The sequence below is a fragment of the Schistocerca americana genome, chromosome 5, assembly GCF_021461395.2.
Source record: "Schistocerca americana isolate TAMUIC-IGC-003095 chromosome 5, iqSchAmer2.1, whole genome shotgun sequence".
In the NCBI taxonomy this organism is placed as follows: Eukaryota; Metazoa; Arthropoda; class Insecta; order Orthoptera; family Acrididae; genus Schistocerca; species Schistocerca americana.
The window spans coordinates 579,462,206-579,478,024 of record NC_060123.1 but is presented as its reverse complement, the minus strand read 5'-3'; the positions used below and the strand labels follow the sequence as shown (position 1 = coordinate 579,478,024).

The 15,819-nt window shown below is 44.8% G+C and overlaps 1 protein-coding gene and 1 non-coding gene across 2 annotated transcripts in view; one reads left to right on the top strand and one right to left on the bottom strand.

Moving 5' to 3' along the window:
- Positions 1-355: 355 nt before the first annotated feature.
- Positions 356-15,819, bottom strand: part of LOC124616551 (lachesin-like) — a 354,912-nt gene continuing 339,448 nt past the window's right edge. Inside the window, exons 8-9 of the mRNA XM_047144869.1 lie at positions 12,098-12,274; positions 356-807 (exon numbers count right to left, since the gene is read on the bottom strand). Of these exons, the coding sequence (XP_047000825.1) occupies positions 356-807; positions 12,098-12,274 (629 nt within the window). The remainder of the gene's footprint in view (positions 808-12,097; positions 12,275-15,819) is intronic.
- Trnat-ugu lies at positions 11,654-11,727 on the top strand. Its single transcript has one exon. It is a non-coding gene; the product is annotated as a tRNA-Thr (tRNA).

The following is a 15,819-nucleotide window of genomic DNA, read 5'->3' as shown; positions in this document are numbered from 1 at the left end:
GTGAAGCATTTTTTGTCATAAAATACTTGTTCCATGCCTCCAGTGTCCACGGATACGATGGAACAGCTCAGACGAGGCAGAGTAGCTATAATGCATCTATATTTCGAAACACAGATAAGAGCCCCCTCAGCACAGTATACGGGGATACATCTCAGCACACATCTCTTTCTTGTCTTCAGAGTGATTTATCCGATTCGCATCGAGTGCGAATCTATATTAAACATATTCGTCACTCTTCAGCGCCACAGGACAGCCGAGACAGCAACATAACAAATGCTTCGAATGAGGCCGCGCTCGGACCATCTCGGGTGTCCGATGGAGGAGCCTCGAGTGGCAGCCAGACCGTGGACGCGGTTCAGTGGCTGAAGAGTGCCGGTAAGGCGGCGACCAGGAGGGACGCCAGCAGTGTGGTGGAGCGGGGACAGCCGACGGCCGCGACGCCGGCGTCCAGCGAGTTGGCCAGCCCTGGAGGCGCCGCCGTGGAGGCGCGCGCGGGCGCGGCGCGTTCCAGCAGCGGGTCGCGCACGCGGTCGCGGTCGCGGTCGCGGTCGTGGTCGTGTCCCGCGCCGCCGCCCAGCGCGCCGTACAGGCCGAGCTCCTCGTCGTCCTCCGGGCCGAGGTCGTGGTGTCGGTACGGCAGCTGCTGCTGGCGGTTGCGCTTGCCCGCGTGGTGGTGCTTGTGGGCGCCACGGCCGCCGCCTGCCGCCTCCGCCTTGGTGTGCGGCGGCGGAGCCTTGGGCCGCGACAGCCCTTTGCCGCCTGCCGCGTGCTGGTCCGGCCGCGACGTCGACCGCGGCAGGTACAGCTCTGGTGGTTAGAAAAACGAATACATTTAAACTATAACGTGGACACTGATAAGCTGCCTACTGTAATAACCGAAACATGAAGGAATTGCCGACAGCCGGCAGAGTGGCCGAACGGTTCTAGGCGCTCCAGTCTGGAACCGCGCTACCGGTGCGGTCGCAGGTTCGAATCCTGCCTCGGGCATGGATGTGTGTGATGTCCTTAGGTTACTTAGGTTTAAGTAGTTCTAGGGCACTGATCACCTGGGAAGTTAAGTCCCATAGTGCTAAGAGCCATTTGAACCATTTGAACCAGTTGCCAACAAAACAATAATTATAATGATTCTTGAAGTTTTCCCGGCGAACTGAATGTGCGATGATATTTCGGTATTGCAGCCGGATCAAGTTGACTTCTTGCCACGATATTTCGGCTGTCAATCGTCCAGCCATCTTCAGGTGAGTGACCGTCACTGGAGACTGCAAGTTCCCGGAGTGAACTTCATAGCAAAAAATAGGCGCGAAAACTCATGCGCATTGGCCTTCGTCACAGGAGCGTCCTTTATGGAAATCCGCGCCCTCTGGAGCTACCTACTGTTCTATCTGTGGCACGCAGGCGCATGCGCAAAGGTGAAAACTACATGTCCGCCCTCTGTCGCATTGCGCGCCCGCGTCGCTGAAAAGAGACGTCAGATGTCACCAGATGTGTCATTATGAATTAACTCTGAGAGGAAATTAGAGAGATCACCACGTCTCAAGCCTTGTTCAGTTGGAAACCGCCATCACGATTTATAAGATTTTGCGCTACGCGTATCTCCACAGATTCTTTAAATACTGAATCAGAGAAGACTTTGAGAAAGGGGCACTAGACTCGGCAGAACTTAAACCGAAAGTTTTCTGGCGATATGTAGATGACACTTTTGTAGTGTGGCCCCATGGTGAAGAAGAACTGTCAGGGTTCTTGCAACATCTGAATGCAGTCCACAAGAACATCCAGTTTACGATGGAAATAGAGAAGGATGGTTGCTTGCCGTTTCTGGACGTCTTGGTTACTAAGAGAGTGGATGGGTCATTAGGGCATTCTCTCTACCGTAAGCCAACACATACGGACCTTTACCTCCAAGCGTCGAGTTGTCATCATCCTGCACAAAGTACCGGCGTCCTTAGAACGTTGGTGCACTGGGCTCATTTTGTTTCTGATGGAGACAGCCTTACAAAGGAGCTGAAACATTTAGAGTCGATGTTCAGAGGTAATGGTTACTCTCCACAGATTAGAACAGCGCTAAGAAAGAAGAAACGTGATCATCTACAAAATCAAGAAGATAAGGAGCTGTTCAAGTCCAGGCCGTTCCTTCTATACGTCGGCAACGTTTCATCTAAAATAGGTAGGATTCTAAGGAAATATCAATTTAAAGTAATCTTCCGGCCACCGGCGAAGATTAGTGTCCTTCTCGGTTCAGTAAAGGACGATCTGGGTCTCCGGAAGGCAGGGGTCTATAAAATTCCTTGCCAGTGTGGCAAAGCTTACATCGGTCAGACGACACGCACAGTACATGAAAGGTGCGTTGAACAGGAACGCCACACTCGCCTTTCGCAGCCCAGTAAGTCGGCCGTAGCTGAGCACTGTATTACCACAGAACACGCTATGGATTTTTCTGCCACGAAAATCTTGGTCCCAGCGAAAACTTTCTGGGATTCAGTCATTAAAGAATCTGTTGAGATACGCCTAACGCAAAATCTTATAAATCGTGATGGCGGTTTTCAACTGGACAACGCTTGGGACCCGATGATCTGTCTACTTTCCTCTGAGAGAAGACAGTTTATTCATAATGACACGTCTGGCGACATCTGACGTATCTTTTTAGCGACGCGGGCGCGCATTCCGAGAGAGGTCGGAAATGTAGTTCTCACCTTTACGCATGCGCCTGCGCTCCACAGATAGAACAGTAGCTCCAGAGGGCGCGGATTTCGACTGAGGGCGCTCCTGTGACGGAGGCCAATGCGCATGCGTTTTTGCGCCACTTTTTTGCTATAAAATTGACTCCGGGAACTTACAGTCTCCAGTGACGGACACTCACCTGAAGATGGCTGGACGATTGCCAGCCGAAATATCGTGGCAAGAATTCAACATGATCCGGCTGCAATCCCGAAATCCCATCGAACAATAATAATAATAATCGTTGGTTTACTCATACTGAGTATAAAAGGGCGATCTCTATTTATTTTCTTAGGATAAAAAAATCTCCTTAGCCAAGAACGCAATAAGATCTCGTGTTGTCAGTTCATCTCATGCACTGGCTGTTGACAGTCAGTCTTGTGGCGCGCCCTAACAGGCATGACATATGATTATATGGCTGCAGTGTTGTGGCGATTTGTGTACATAGTAATTTTAAGTTTTACTTTTGAGGTGCCAACACATCATTCATGTCATATGTTGTGCAGGCACAAGATGTTTATAATAAGCTGTACGAATATCTGATGATGGTAACGCAGCTTTACTGAAACCAGTCTTCCACAATACAGTGTTTTACTGCGATATTGGATAGGAAGTTTTTCTTCTCCCAAGATAAGAATAATAAGTCATCTAGGTAAGAGTTACAAGAAGTACAGCCTGGAAATCTAGATGGAGGCGTATAGTGCTTGACGCTTTCGACAAACCAACATAAGGCCGCGAGCATTAAGAAACTGCCGATTTCAAGCTGACTGACTGCGAATTGCAGGTAAAAATGCGACGCAGTCGCGTAGGATCTGTGAGTAAACAGGCCCAACACACTATAAAGAGGCCGCCAGTTGTTCAGCAGAGCAGAGTGAAACAGTTAGAGTGTTCCTTCCAGCAGACGAGGTTCGGGGGTCCGTCAGCCGACAGCAGAAAATTATGTGGGTGAAAGAATTTATAGAAGTAAGTTTGCACACTGTGAAGGACTTGCATTCTTACCCGTCAGTGCCTCGGGACTGTGGTTAGTACGTCTATCATGGCTTACTTGTACCTATGACCGAATGCCACTTACAATGTGCCGCCCAGGGTGACCGAGCGGTTCTAGGCGCTACAGCCTGGTACCTCGCCCGCCACGATCGCGGGTTCCAATCCTCCCTCGAGCATGGATGTGTGTGATGTCCTTAGGTTAGTTAGGTTTAAGTAGTTCTAAGTTCTAGGGGACTGATGACCTCAGAAGTTAAGTCCCATAGTGCTCAGAGCCATTTGAACCATTTGAACTTACAATGTGACATGTAGCGGACCTGAGGGTTCGATTCGAGCAATAAGATACAATCTCCTCATCATGGTTCGAGTGACAGTGATAGGCCAGGCAGGCTATTTGTTCTAGTAATCTGGGCGTATAATAAGCCTCACCTATTTTCTACGCTCATTGAAACTATGACCCAGTATCTGTGCTCTTCGACATGTCCGTGTGAACTCGGGAAAAAGCAATAAAATCAGACCAAGGTATCGACAGGAAGGTCGTTTCTTCATTTCTACCTCCCTACCCCGATACCCGAGTCTTTCTGTACTGTCTGCATCCACAGAGCCCTGACAGACCTAGACCTGCCGCCTACTTATTGATTTACTCGAAGCCGCTCGCGTCCCAAATAGTTGGTAGACCTGAAAAACCTCACATCGCTCCCTCTTCGACTGACGGATTCACATAAGCATGACGCGACTCAGGTCCGGTTACGACACTATACTGCCGAAAAGAAAATGCAGCACTCTCAAGGATTGTGTTCAGTGTTACCGTTGTATACACTGAGGTGACAAAGTCATGGGATAGCGTTATGTACATATACAGATGGTGGGGGTACAGCGCACACAAGGTATAAAAGGGCAGCGCATTGGCGGAGCTGTCATTTGTGCTCAGCTGTTTCATGTCAAAATGTCTCCAACTTGATTACGGCCGCACGACGGGAATTAAGAGATTTTGAACGTGTTATGGTAATTGCCACTAGACGCAGGAGACACTGCATTTCGGAAATCATTAGCGAATTCGAAATTCCGAGATATGCAGTGTCAAGAGTGCCCCGAGAATACCAAATTCCAGATATTCCCTATCACTTAACGACAGAGAGCAGCGGTCACAACATTGCGTGAAATAACCGCAGAAATCAGTGACGTTGTATCCGTTACGACAGTCAGGCGGGATCTGGTGTTAACTGACTATGGGTACAGATGACCGACGCAAGTGCCTTTGCTGACAGTACGATATCACTTGTAGCACCTCTCCTGGGCTCGTGGTCATACTGGGTCGACTCTATATGACAGGTAAACGTGACCTGATTTCACTATGTAAGAGCTGATGGTACGGTTCGAAAGTGGCGCAGGTCCCACGAAGCCATGGACCCCAGTTGTCAACAAGGCACTGTGCAAGCTGATGGTGGCCCCCAAAATGGTGTGGGCTGTGTTTACATGGAATGGACTGGGTCTTCTGGTCCAACTGAACACATGAATGACTGGAAATGGTTGTGTTCGGCTACTTGGCGCCCATTTGCATTCATGGACTTCATGTTCCCAAAGAACGATGGAATTTTCATGGATCACAAAGCGCAATGTCACCGGCCAAAAAATGGCCACGAGTTGGTTGAAAAACATTCTGGGCAGTTTGATAGAATGATTTGGACACCCAGATCGCTGTACATGAATCTCATTGAACTTTTATGAGACATAAGTGAGACGTCAGCTCGTACACAAAATGCTAGAACGGCTACATTTTCGCAATCATGGTTAGATTAGATTAGATTAATACTAGTTCCATGGATCATGAATACGATATTTCGTAATGATGTGGAACGAGTCGAATTTTCCAATACATGGCATAATTAGGTTAATTTAACAACATACTTAAGTTAATATAACAACTTTTTTATTTTTTGTGTTTTTTGTTTTTCTTTATTTTTTATTTTTATTTTTGTTCTTATTTTTTAATTTTTTTAATATTTTTGTTTCGTTTTTTTTCTTTTTTTCTTAATTTATATCTAAAAATTCCTCTATGGAGTAGAAGGAGTTGTCATTCAGAAATTCTTTTCATTTCTTCTTAAATACTTGTTGGTTATCTGTCAGACTTTTGATACTATTTGGTAAGTGACCAAAGACTTTAGTGCCAGTATAATTCACCCCTTTCTGTGCCAAAGTTAGATTTAATCTTGAATAGTGAAGATCATCCTTTCTCCTAGTATTTTAGTTATGCACACTGCTATTACTTTTGAATTGGGTTTGGTTGTTAATAACAAATTTCGTAAGAGAGTATATATACTGAGAAGCTACTGTGAATATCCCTAAATCCTTAAATAAATGGCTGCAGGATGATCTTGGGTGGACTCCAGCTATTATTCTGATTACACGCTTTTGTGCAATAAATACTTCATTCCTCAATGATGAATTACCCAAAAATATGATGCCATATGAAAGCAATGAGTGAAAACAGGCGTAGTAAGCTAATTTACTAAAATGTTTATCACCAAAATTTGCAATGACCGTTATTGCATAAGTAGCTGAACTCAAACTTTTCAGCAGATCATCAATGTGTTTCTTCCAATTTAAACCTTCATCAATGGACACACCTAAAAATTTGGAATATTCTACCTTAGCTATATGCTTCTGATTAAGGTCTATATTTATTAATGGCGTCATACCATTCACTGTACGGAACTGTATGTACTGTGTCTTATCAACATTCAGTGAGAGTCCGTTTACAAGGAACCACTTAGTAATTTTCTGAAAGACAGTATTGACATGGACGGCTAAAGAGGCAGCTTGTCACAGTATTTCCGTAGCGGACTTCCAACGACTTGTTGAGTCGATGCCACGTCGAGCTGCTGCACCACGCCAGACAAAATAAGGTCATATGAATGGTGGGCTCCATGTGGTTCCCAAGTCGTGCAGCGACCGTAAACCATAAAATTACCAAATATGAAGCAACCAATCGCAAAATCATGTTTTACTTATTCACTTTTGCAAATCGATTTCAACTGATTAACAGACATCATCGGTGCTTTCAACCAATATGTGCCCTGAGTAGTAGTGCCCTGGGACTGCTTAGTAATAATGTCTTAAGCAGAGGTCAAACAGTACCACTATTCAAGCCACATATTGGTTGAAAGGACCGATGATGGCTGTTAATCAATTGAAATCGATTTGCGAAAGTGAATAAATAAAACATGATTTTGCGACTTGTTGCTGCATATTTGGTAATTTTAATAAAATGAGGTCTGATACGATATGACATTTGTAACCTCAGAATATTACCTTAAACGCGTCTTTGTTATAATAACGAATAACCACAATTGCACATATATTACCGATTATTATTATTAGACATGGTGTGACAGTAATTTGCACGAATGAGTGAAACAGTCCGTCTGTACCTCAATATACGCTGCACATCTCCGTATCTATGCCCGTCCAAGTCTGGAGAGCACGCCTGGGTTGTGTCGGGTTTCGTGGAATGCTATCAACTCAGCTTTTTGCCTTCCTGTTGTGGCCCCAAACAAAGTAATCAGTGGGTGTCGAGTCAGGCGAACGCGTTGGCCGGCCGGAGTGGCCGAGCGGTTCTAGGCCCTTCAGTCTGGAACCGCGCGACAGTTACGGTCGCAAGTTCGAATCCTGCCTCGGACACGGATGTGTGTGATGTCCTTCGGTTAGTTAGGTTTAAGTAGTTCTAAGTTCCAGTGGACTGATAACCTCATATGTTAAGTCCCATAGTGCTCAGAGCCGTCTGAACCAATTTTTCGAACGCGTTGGTCTCGCAACATGTCCTCCACGTCCAATCCAATGTTCCTCAAGTTTAACAGTTAGTTATGCTCGAGTATCAACACTCACAGTGTACTGGGAGATTATCATGCTGGAACCAAAGGTCTCTACGCACAATAAGCGGTAATTGCCCAGCAGATCCTGGAACTGTGGACTGTAGGAACTATACGGAAGCTAATGTAGTTAACTTAGGTGGAAGTACTGAATATCGTAGAAAATGATTATCCACAGTTCCCGGCGAGGTGCTTAAGGAGAACTTTCGTTTGTGCTTTCTAACAGCAATCGCAGAGGGTTTTCGTAGTCCCAGATATGGTCATTCCTGCTGTTAAAATACCTATCACGTGTAAAGGAGACCTCATTCCCAAACAAAACGTGTTTATGGAAGACCACGAACCAATGCACGAACTGCATACAACGTCGATAACCAGCAATGTTTGAAGATTGTATGCATGTAGGTTGTACTTCTGCAATGCTCTCCAAATAGATACGTGAACTGTTCCCATGGCACGGGCTGTAGCAAGTGCTAAATGTACCTTTCGCTTCACGCTCAAAATGTAGCGTTCTTACGTCACGGCTACCAGAACGGCTGACGAGGTAAATTCCCTGTTTCTTGTAAGTGTCCTTGAATTACGGCAAATGTACCACGATGTTGTTGTCTTCTGTTAGGGGACCGGTTTCCGTTGGTATGAAGAGCCGTTCTTTCAATTTCCCAGCTCCCACTGTAACACATAGTGGTGTCAGTGTGCTCATCAAATCCGCACTCTACGTTGCATTCAGTATTAACAGAAAGATCACTTGAATTCAGATCTAGTTAGATGCACAACACGTTACATACGGTATCAGAATACAAGCCGAATGCAGCATTAGTATGATCCACGCAACTGCAGACATATTATTACAACGGAAGCTGACTGTAGCACTGGTTACATGTACGGCACGGAGGATACAATATAACAACAACACAAACTGAATGACAGGACGGGTATGACTTCACAGAACAACAGTCTCACTAGCAGCTGCACAACAGGTCGCCACGTAACGGGAGGCATCATGGCCATGCGCTTAACTCGTGAGGGGTGGACCAATATATATACATTCCTAACAAAAAATGATCGATTTAGAGTGATCTATGATTCCTCACAGTTTGTCTGCGAGGTCCTGAAACGATCTGTACAACAATTTACAGTAGAGAGGATCACTGGGGAATCTGATACAAAACGAAACTGCTAACATTAGAATGACCGCTAGAAAGGAAAATAAAAAACAAAAAACATCAGCCTAACTTAAATATGAACTTAAAACAAACACACAACTCTGAAGTAATGACTCACAGACGAACGAAATAGCTAAATAACTAAAATTTGATGCAGGGTCATTTGTGCCACAGGCCTCGGGAGAAAGGAACCACATTCATAACATCAATACAGTGTACGTACTGTTATTGATTTACGTTTTCTTACAAATTTATCTTCGGTATTTAATCTACAGAAATATAACAACACGTAAAATTTCTAGCGGAGCCAGTATTAGTGACAGTGGGAACCAGATTCGTAGATGAGTTAAGTTTCACTGTCTTCATATCACTGAATATATGCTAACGTATCTTAAAAGTGTAAGAATAAAAATGAATAACAAAAAGTAAACACTAGCAAAGGATGATAGGGTAGAACAGAATATCGGATTATCTCTCTCCGGAACGTTGCACCTCAAAATGTGAGATTTGGTGTGGGTCAAAATCCACAAAGACTTTTGACAAATAAAAGTCAACTACCTCCACTCAAATTTAGAGCCTAGTTGTGTTGCCAGACTTCACCGACAAGTAAACTAGTAAATAATCACTTTAACTTATAAATATAGAGTTATTAAATTTGCAATACGAACGCAATAAAAACGAGGACCAACGAGTTATTGGTACAACACTCAAAGTCAAACTACGCTGCTCGAAAGAAAGCACACCATCTTAGAGGTTTCCAGGTGCAATACTACATCAGGAGTAAATCAAGCGATTACATTTACAGATCAATAGTATAAGTGGTTGTGAGGTACCAGGTACAGACCAATGCTAAAAAACCCTTATTAGTACGTGGGGTAGACTTCTTGGCGGTAATAAGGCGCTGACTCCGGCATCCAGTCGATCGTACAAACAGCGAATACTGTCCTGAGCCGGCCGGAGTGGCCGAGCGGTTCTAGGCGCTACAGTGTGGAACCGCGCGACCGCTGCGGTCGCAGGTTCGAATCCTTCCTCGGGCATGGATGTGTGTGATGTCCCTAGGTTAGTTAGGTTTAAGTAGTTCTAAGTCCTAGGGGACCAATGACCTCAGAAGTTAAGTCCCATAGTGCTCAGAGCCATTTGAACCAATTTTTTTTACTGTCCTGAGATAGGTTACGCCACGCCTGCTCGACCAGTTCGCGTTAATCTCTAACAGTTGTTGATTGATAAATTGCACGAGTCCCTTCTCGTTCCAGCATATCTCACACGTGCTCGACTGGAGACAAGTTCAGAGATTGTGCTGACTGGGAAGGTGTTGCAAGTTTTGCAGAGCGCGTTGAGTTTCCCGGCACTATGTGGGCGAACATTATCCTGTTGGAACAGCACACCACCTTCCCCCCCTCCCTCCCCAATCATACACCGAAACAACCAGCATTTGCGTGCAGAAATATCGCTGAAGACCATGGCGCTTCATTCTAAGCGATGCTCTGAGGTCACCTTACGAGGTGCGCACGTCGATGCTGTGACGTGAGTGGAAGATGGACTAGAGGAGAGCGTACCCATAGTCCCACTGCTAATAATCCGTTCGCAACAGTTCCTGTTGACCTGTCTAGGTCCACAACCTCTCTTAGACATACGATGTGCCACCGGTGCGTGTGTGCTGCTTGGACGTCCAAAACCTCGTGTACGGGTGTGACAATGTTGCGCAACTGACGCAGCACGTCCAACCTGTGTGGCAGTTCTCCGAAAGGACCATCCCACCACTCGGGAGGCCACAATTTGATCCCTTTGAAACTAACTCAGTTGGCTGTAGGAAGCATGAGTACGTCTCCGTGGCATGGTAGCCTGCTTGCTTCACTAGTTTACGCCACACCTCAGCCCTCTGCCTGTGAGCAATCCCTATTAAGGAGTAGACACAGATGGCGCTCTGGTAGCTATGACTCTACGCGGCGACGTTGAACCGTTATCAGTAAACCATGCTGTCACTCTAGACTGCATTAGTTTGGAGACATAATAAAGCGCTGATCTTATTCCATATCGCGTCAAAGATTCTCGCTGCCCCTCGCCCACCGACTCCCAGGGTTTCCCTACATGTAGACAGAAAGGGTTATTAATAAGTACATCTAAGATTTCTGAAGACGAGAGTATGAAAACCAGACATACAGAAAAATTCAGTCTATTATGTAGCTCGAAGGACTAAAGTTTTAAACATTTAATTGTAATTTTAAAAATATTTGATTATTCTTAATTTTTTTATGAATAATGTCTTCCGCATTCCTTCAGCTGTGATTATGTAATGTTTTGAAATGCTTTGAACATATAAGGTGCTTCACTTCGTATAGTTTCGGAAGACTTGAGGGGATCGTAGCAAGTTATGAAATTGCAATGAAATCCAGACCATTAGCTGCTTGCAGTCGTTGATAAATATCAACGGGGACAGTTGAAAATGTGCGCCTCGACCATGACTCGAACCCGGGGCCTCCTGCTTGCATGACAGACGCTCTATCCGACTGAGTCACCGAGGACACATAGGCGAGTACGACTGCAGGGACTTATCTGTGGCACGCTCCCCGTGAGGCCCAAATTTCCAGTTTACTGTCCACACACTACATTTCTACTGCCCCTGCCCACTATACTCACCATTCTCAGAAGTCAATCTACCGATTCCCGTAATAGTTTGAGCAATGCGAGTGCATCCGCATTGAAGATCACTGGCCGGTAAGCCTTATCTATATGAAGATGATCTTCTTCAGTGCGGATGCACTCGTATTACTCAGCTTCTTACGGGAATCGGTAGATCGAGCGCCACGAGTAATGAGTATAGTGGGCAGGGGAACTGCAAATGTAGCGAGTGGACAGTAAGTTGGAAATGTGGGACTCACGGGGGCGTGCCAGAGAGAAGTCCCTGCACTGTTACTATCCTCTGTGTCTTCGGTGGCTCAGTCGGATAGAGCGTCTGCCATGTAAGCAGGAGGTCCCGGCTTCGAGTCCCGGTCGGAGCACACAGTTTCAGCTGTACCCGCTGATATTTATCAACGCCCGTAAGCAGCTAATGGTCTGGATTTCATTGTAATTTCATTCTTCGAGAGCTGAAAGATCATACATCTTCATATATACTAATGAAGTTGGTGGTATGGTGGGGAGGGGAAGGGGTTGATGTCACTGGATATGAAACGAAGACAGGGAGGGGGCGCTGAGCTGAAATTGGTTGAGAACCTAAGAATCATTGGACCACATAACTGTCTGAGGCAGTTGATGGCATATGAGGAATTCTGAGCAGATGCAGTTTTAATTCGGATTGTAGAAAACACTGGTGCAGACTGCCGGTCACTGCTTGTGGCCTGCGCCTACAAGGAACCCGTCAGATAATACCTTGGAGACGCACGCTGCCCTCGACGCGGCCGAGCGCGTTGACGGAGCTGCAGGTGTAGCTGCCGAAGTCCGCGGCGTGCACGTCACGCACCGTCAGGTTCATCAGCACCGCGTACTCGTTCAGCTGCGTCTCGCGGATCACGTACTTGCCGCCCGTGTTCGCCATCAGCTTCTCACCTGCGGACACGCAGAAGTAAAGGTGTCAGTGGCGAATGTGACGCTCCTTCAGCAAAGCTGACAAGGAAGGGCGATATCTGTAGGGGGGGGGGGGGGCGAAGTAGGCTTGGAAACATGACCTAAGTTCGTGTGTGTACGCGTGTTTGGGGAATTCAGCCACAAGGTTGAGCTCATGCTAGAAAGGAATTTTTTTGGGTCATCAGTCCTCTGATTGGTTTGATGCGGCCCGCCAGGAATTCCTCTCCTGTGCCAATCTCCTTACCTCAGAGTAGCAATTGCAACCTACGTCCTCAATTATTAGCTGGAGCCGGCCGATGTGGCCGAGCGGTTCTCGACGCTTCAGTCTGGAACCGCGCGAGCGCTACGGTCGCAGGTTCGAATCCTGCCTGGGGCATGGATGTGTGTGATGTCCTTAGGTTAGTTAGGTTTAAGTAGTTCTAAGTTCTAGAGGACTGATGACCTCAGATGTTAAGTCCCATAGTGCTCAGAGCCATTTGAACCAAGCCATTTTTATTAGCTGGATGTATTCCAGTCTCTGCCTTCCTCTACAGTTTTTGCCCTCTACGGCTCCTTCTAGTATCATGGGAGTCATTCTCTCATGCCTTAACAGATGTACTATCATACTGACCCTTCTCCTTATCAGTGTTTTCCACATATTTCTTTCCTCTCAGATTCTGCACAGAACCTCCTCATTCCTTACCTAATCAGCCCAGTTGATTTTCATCATTCGTTTGTAGCATCACATCTGAATTGCTTCGATTCTCTTCTCTTTCGGTTTTGCCCACAGTCTGAGAAATTTATCTCTCAAATTAACTCCTATGTTTGCTTCCTTTCTATTATTTCCATCATTGCTTCTTCGACGTACAGATTGAACAGTAGGGGGAAAGATACATCCCTCTCTTACACCCTTTTTAAATCGACCACTTCGTTCTTGCTCGTCCACTCTTATTATTCCCTCTTTGCTCGTGTACATATTGTATATTACCACTCCCTCCCTACAGCTAATCCGTATTTTTCTCAGAATTTAGAGCATCTTACCCCATATTACATTGTCGAATACTTTTTCCAGGTCGACAAATTCTATGAACGTGCCTTGGTTTTTCTTTGGTCTTGCTTCCATTACCAACCGGTAAGTCTGAATTGCCTCTCTCGTGACTTTACGTTTTCTAAAGCCAAACTGATCATCATCTAGCACATCCTCAATTTTCTTTTCCACTCTCCTGTATATTATTCTTGTCAGCAACTTTGATGCATGAGCTGTTTAGCTGTGTAAGTACGCTGTTTAGGTTTTTATGTTGGTAACGCCACGTATCGCTCTGTATGAAAATCACTGACTGTGCTGTGTGCAGTCTGCGGCTAGTTGGCATTGTTGGAATATTTGCCATTGTAGTGTTGGGCAGTTGCATGTGAACAGCGCGTAGTGTTGCGCAGTTGGAGGTGAACCGCCAGCAGTGGTGGATGTGGGGAGAGAGATGGCGGAGTTCTGAGAGCGGATGATCTGGTCGTGTGTCAGACAGTAAATTTCTAAGACTAGATGTCATGAAATGATATATATATATATATACACTATTAAGGTAAATACATTGTTTATTCTCTTCAAAACCTTTCATTTGCTAACTATGTTTATCAGTAGTTAGTGCCTTCAGCAGTTAGAATCTTTTATTTAGCTGGCAGTAGTGGCGCTCGCTGTATTGCAGTAGTTTGAGTAACGAAGATTTTTGTGAGGTAAGTGAATTGTGAAAGGTATAGGTTAATGTTAGTCAGGGCCATTCTTTTGTAGGGATTACTGAAAGTGAGATTGCGTTGCGCTAAAAATATTGTGTGTCAGTTTAGTGTTGATCAGAATAAGTAAAGAGAGAAATGTCTGAGTAGGTTCAGTTCCGCTCAGCTGTTTGAAAATCAAATAACGTAAGAGGTTTATCAGCACAATAATTCATAATTTTTTCTAAGGGGATGTTTCAGCTGGTTGTGAGATAATTCTTACACTTATCTCCTCTTGCAGTATTCGGAATTGTGTGAATGATACTTTCCGGAAGTCTGATGATATGTCGCCGATTCATACATTCTACACAACAACGTGAATAGTCATTTTGTTGCCACTTCCCCCAACGACTTTAGAAATTCTGATGGAGTGTTATCGATCCTTCTGCCTTATTTGATATTAAATTCTCCAAAGCTCTCTTAAATTCAGTTCTAATACTGGATATCTCTTCTAAATCTCCTGTTTCCTGTTCCATGACATCTTACAAATCTTCCCTCTCATAGAGGTTTCCAGTGTATTCTTTTCACGTATCCGCTCTCTCCTCTTTTTTAGCAGTGGAATTCCCGTTGCTCTGTTAATGTTACCACCCTTGTTTTTAATGTCACTGAAAGTTGTTTTAACTTTCCTGTATGCTGAGTCTGTCCTTCCGACAATCATTTATTTTTCGATTTCTTCACATTTTTCATGCCATTTCGTCTTTGCTTCCCTGCACATGCTATTTATTTCATTCCTCAGCGACTTGTATTTCTGTATTCCTGTGTTTCCCGGAAAATGTTTGTACTTTCTCCTTTCATCGATCAACTGAAGTATTTCTTCTGTTACCCATTGTTTCTTCGCAGTTACTTTTTTTGTACCTATGTTTTTCTTTCCAGCTTCTGTGATGGCCCTTTTTAGAGTTGTTCATTCCTCTTCAACTATACTGCCAACTGAGCTATTCCTCATTATATATAGCCTTAGAGAACTTCAAGCGTATCTCGTCATTCTTTAGTACATCTGTATCCCACTTCTTTGCGTATCGATTCTTCCTGGCTAATGTTTTAAACTTCAGCTAACTCTTAATCACGACTACATTGTGATTTGAGTCTATATGTGCTCCTGGATACCCCTTAAAATCCAGTATCTGATTTCGGAATCACTGTCTGAAGATGATGTAATCTAACTGAAATCTTTCAGTACCACACGGTCTTTTCCAAGTACACCTCATCCTCTTGTGATTCTTGAACAGAGTATTCGCTGTCACTAGGTGAAACTTGTTACAGAACTCAATTAGTCTTCCTTCTCTCTCGTTCCTTGTCCCAAACCCACATTCTCCTGTAAACATTTGTTCTGTATTCCACCCAACCATGACTATGAGATTTTCGTCTCCCTTTACGTACTGTATTACTTTCAATAACCTCATATAATTTCTCTATCTCTTCATCTTCCGACGTCGACATATATACCTCTACTATAGTTGTCGGTGTTGGTTTGCTGTCGATTCTGAAAAGAGCAACCCTATCACTGAACTGTCAACGGTAACATACTCTTGCCCTACCTCCCTATTCATAACGGGTCCTACTCCCGTTATACCATTTCCTGCTGTTGTTGATATTACCCTATACTCATCTGACCAGAAATCCTTGTCTTCTTTCCATTTCACTTCAATGATACCTACTATCTGTTGACTAAGCCTTTGCATTTTCTAGTTTGTCTACCGCATTCAAGCTTCTGAGATTCCACGCCCCGATTCGTAGAGACGTTATCCTTTCGTAGATTATCCAATCTTTTTCTCAATGTCACCATC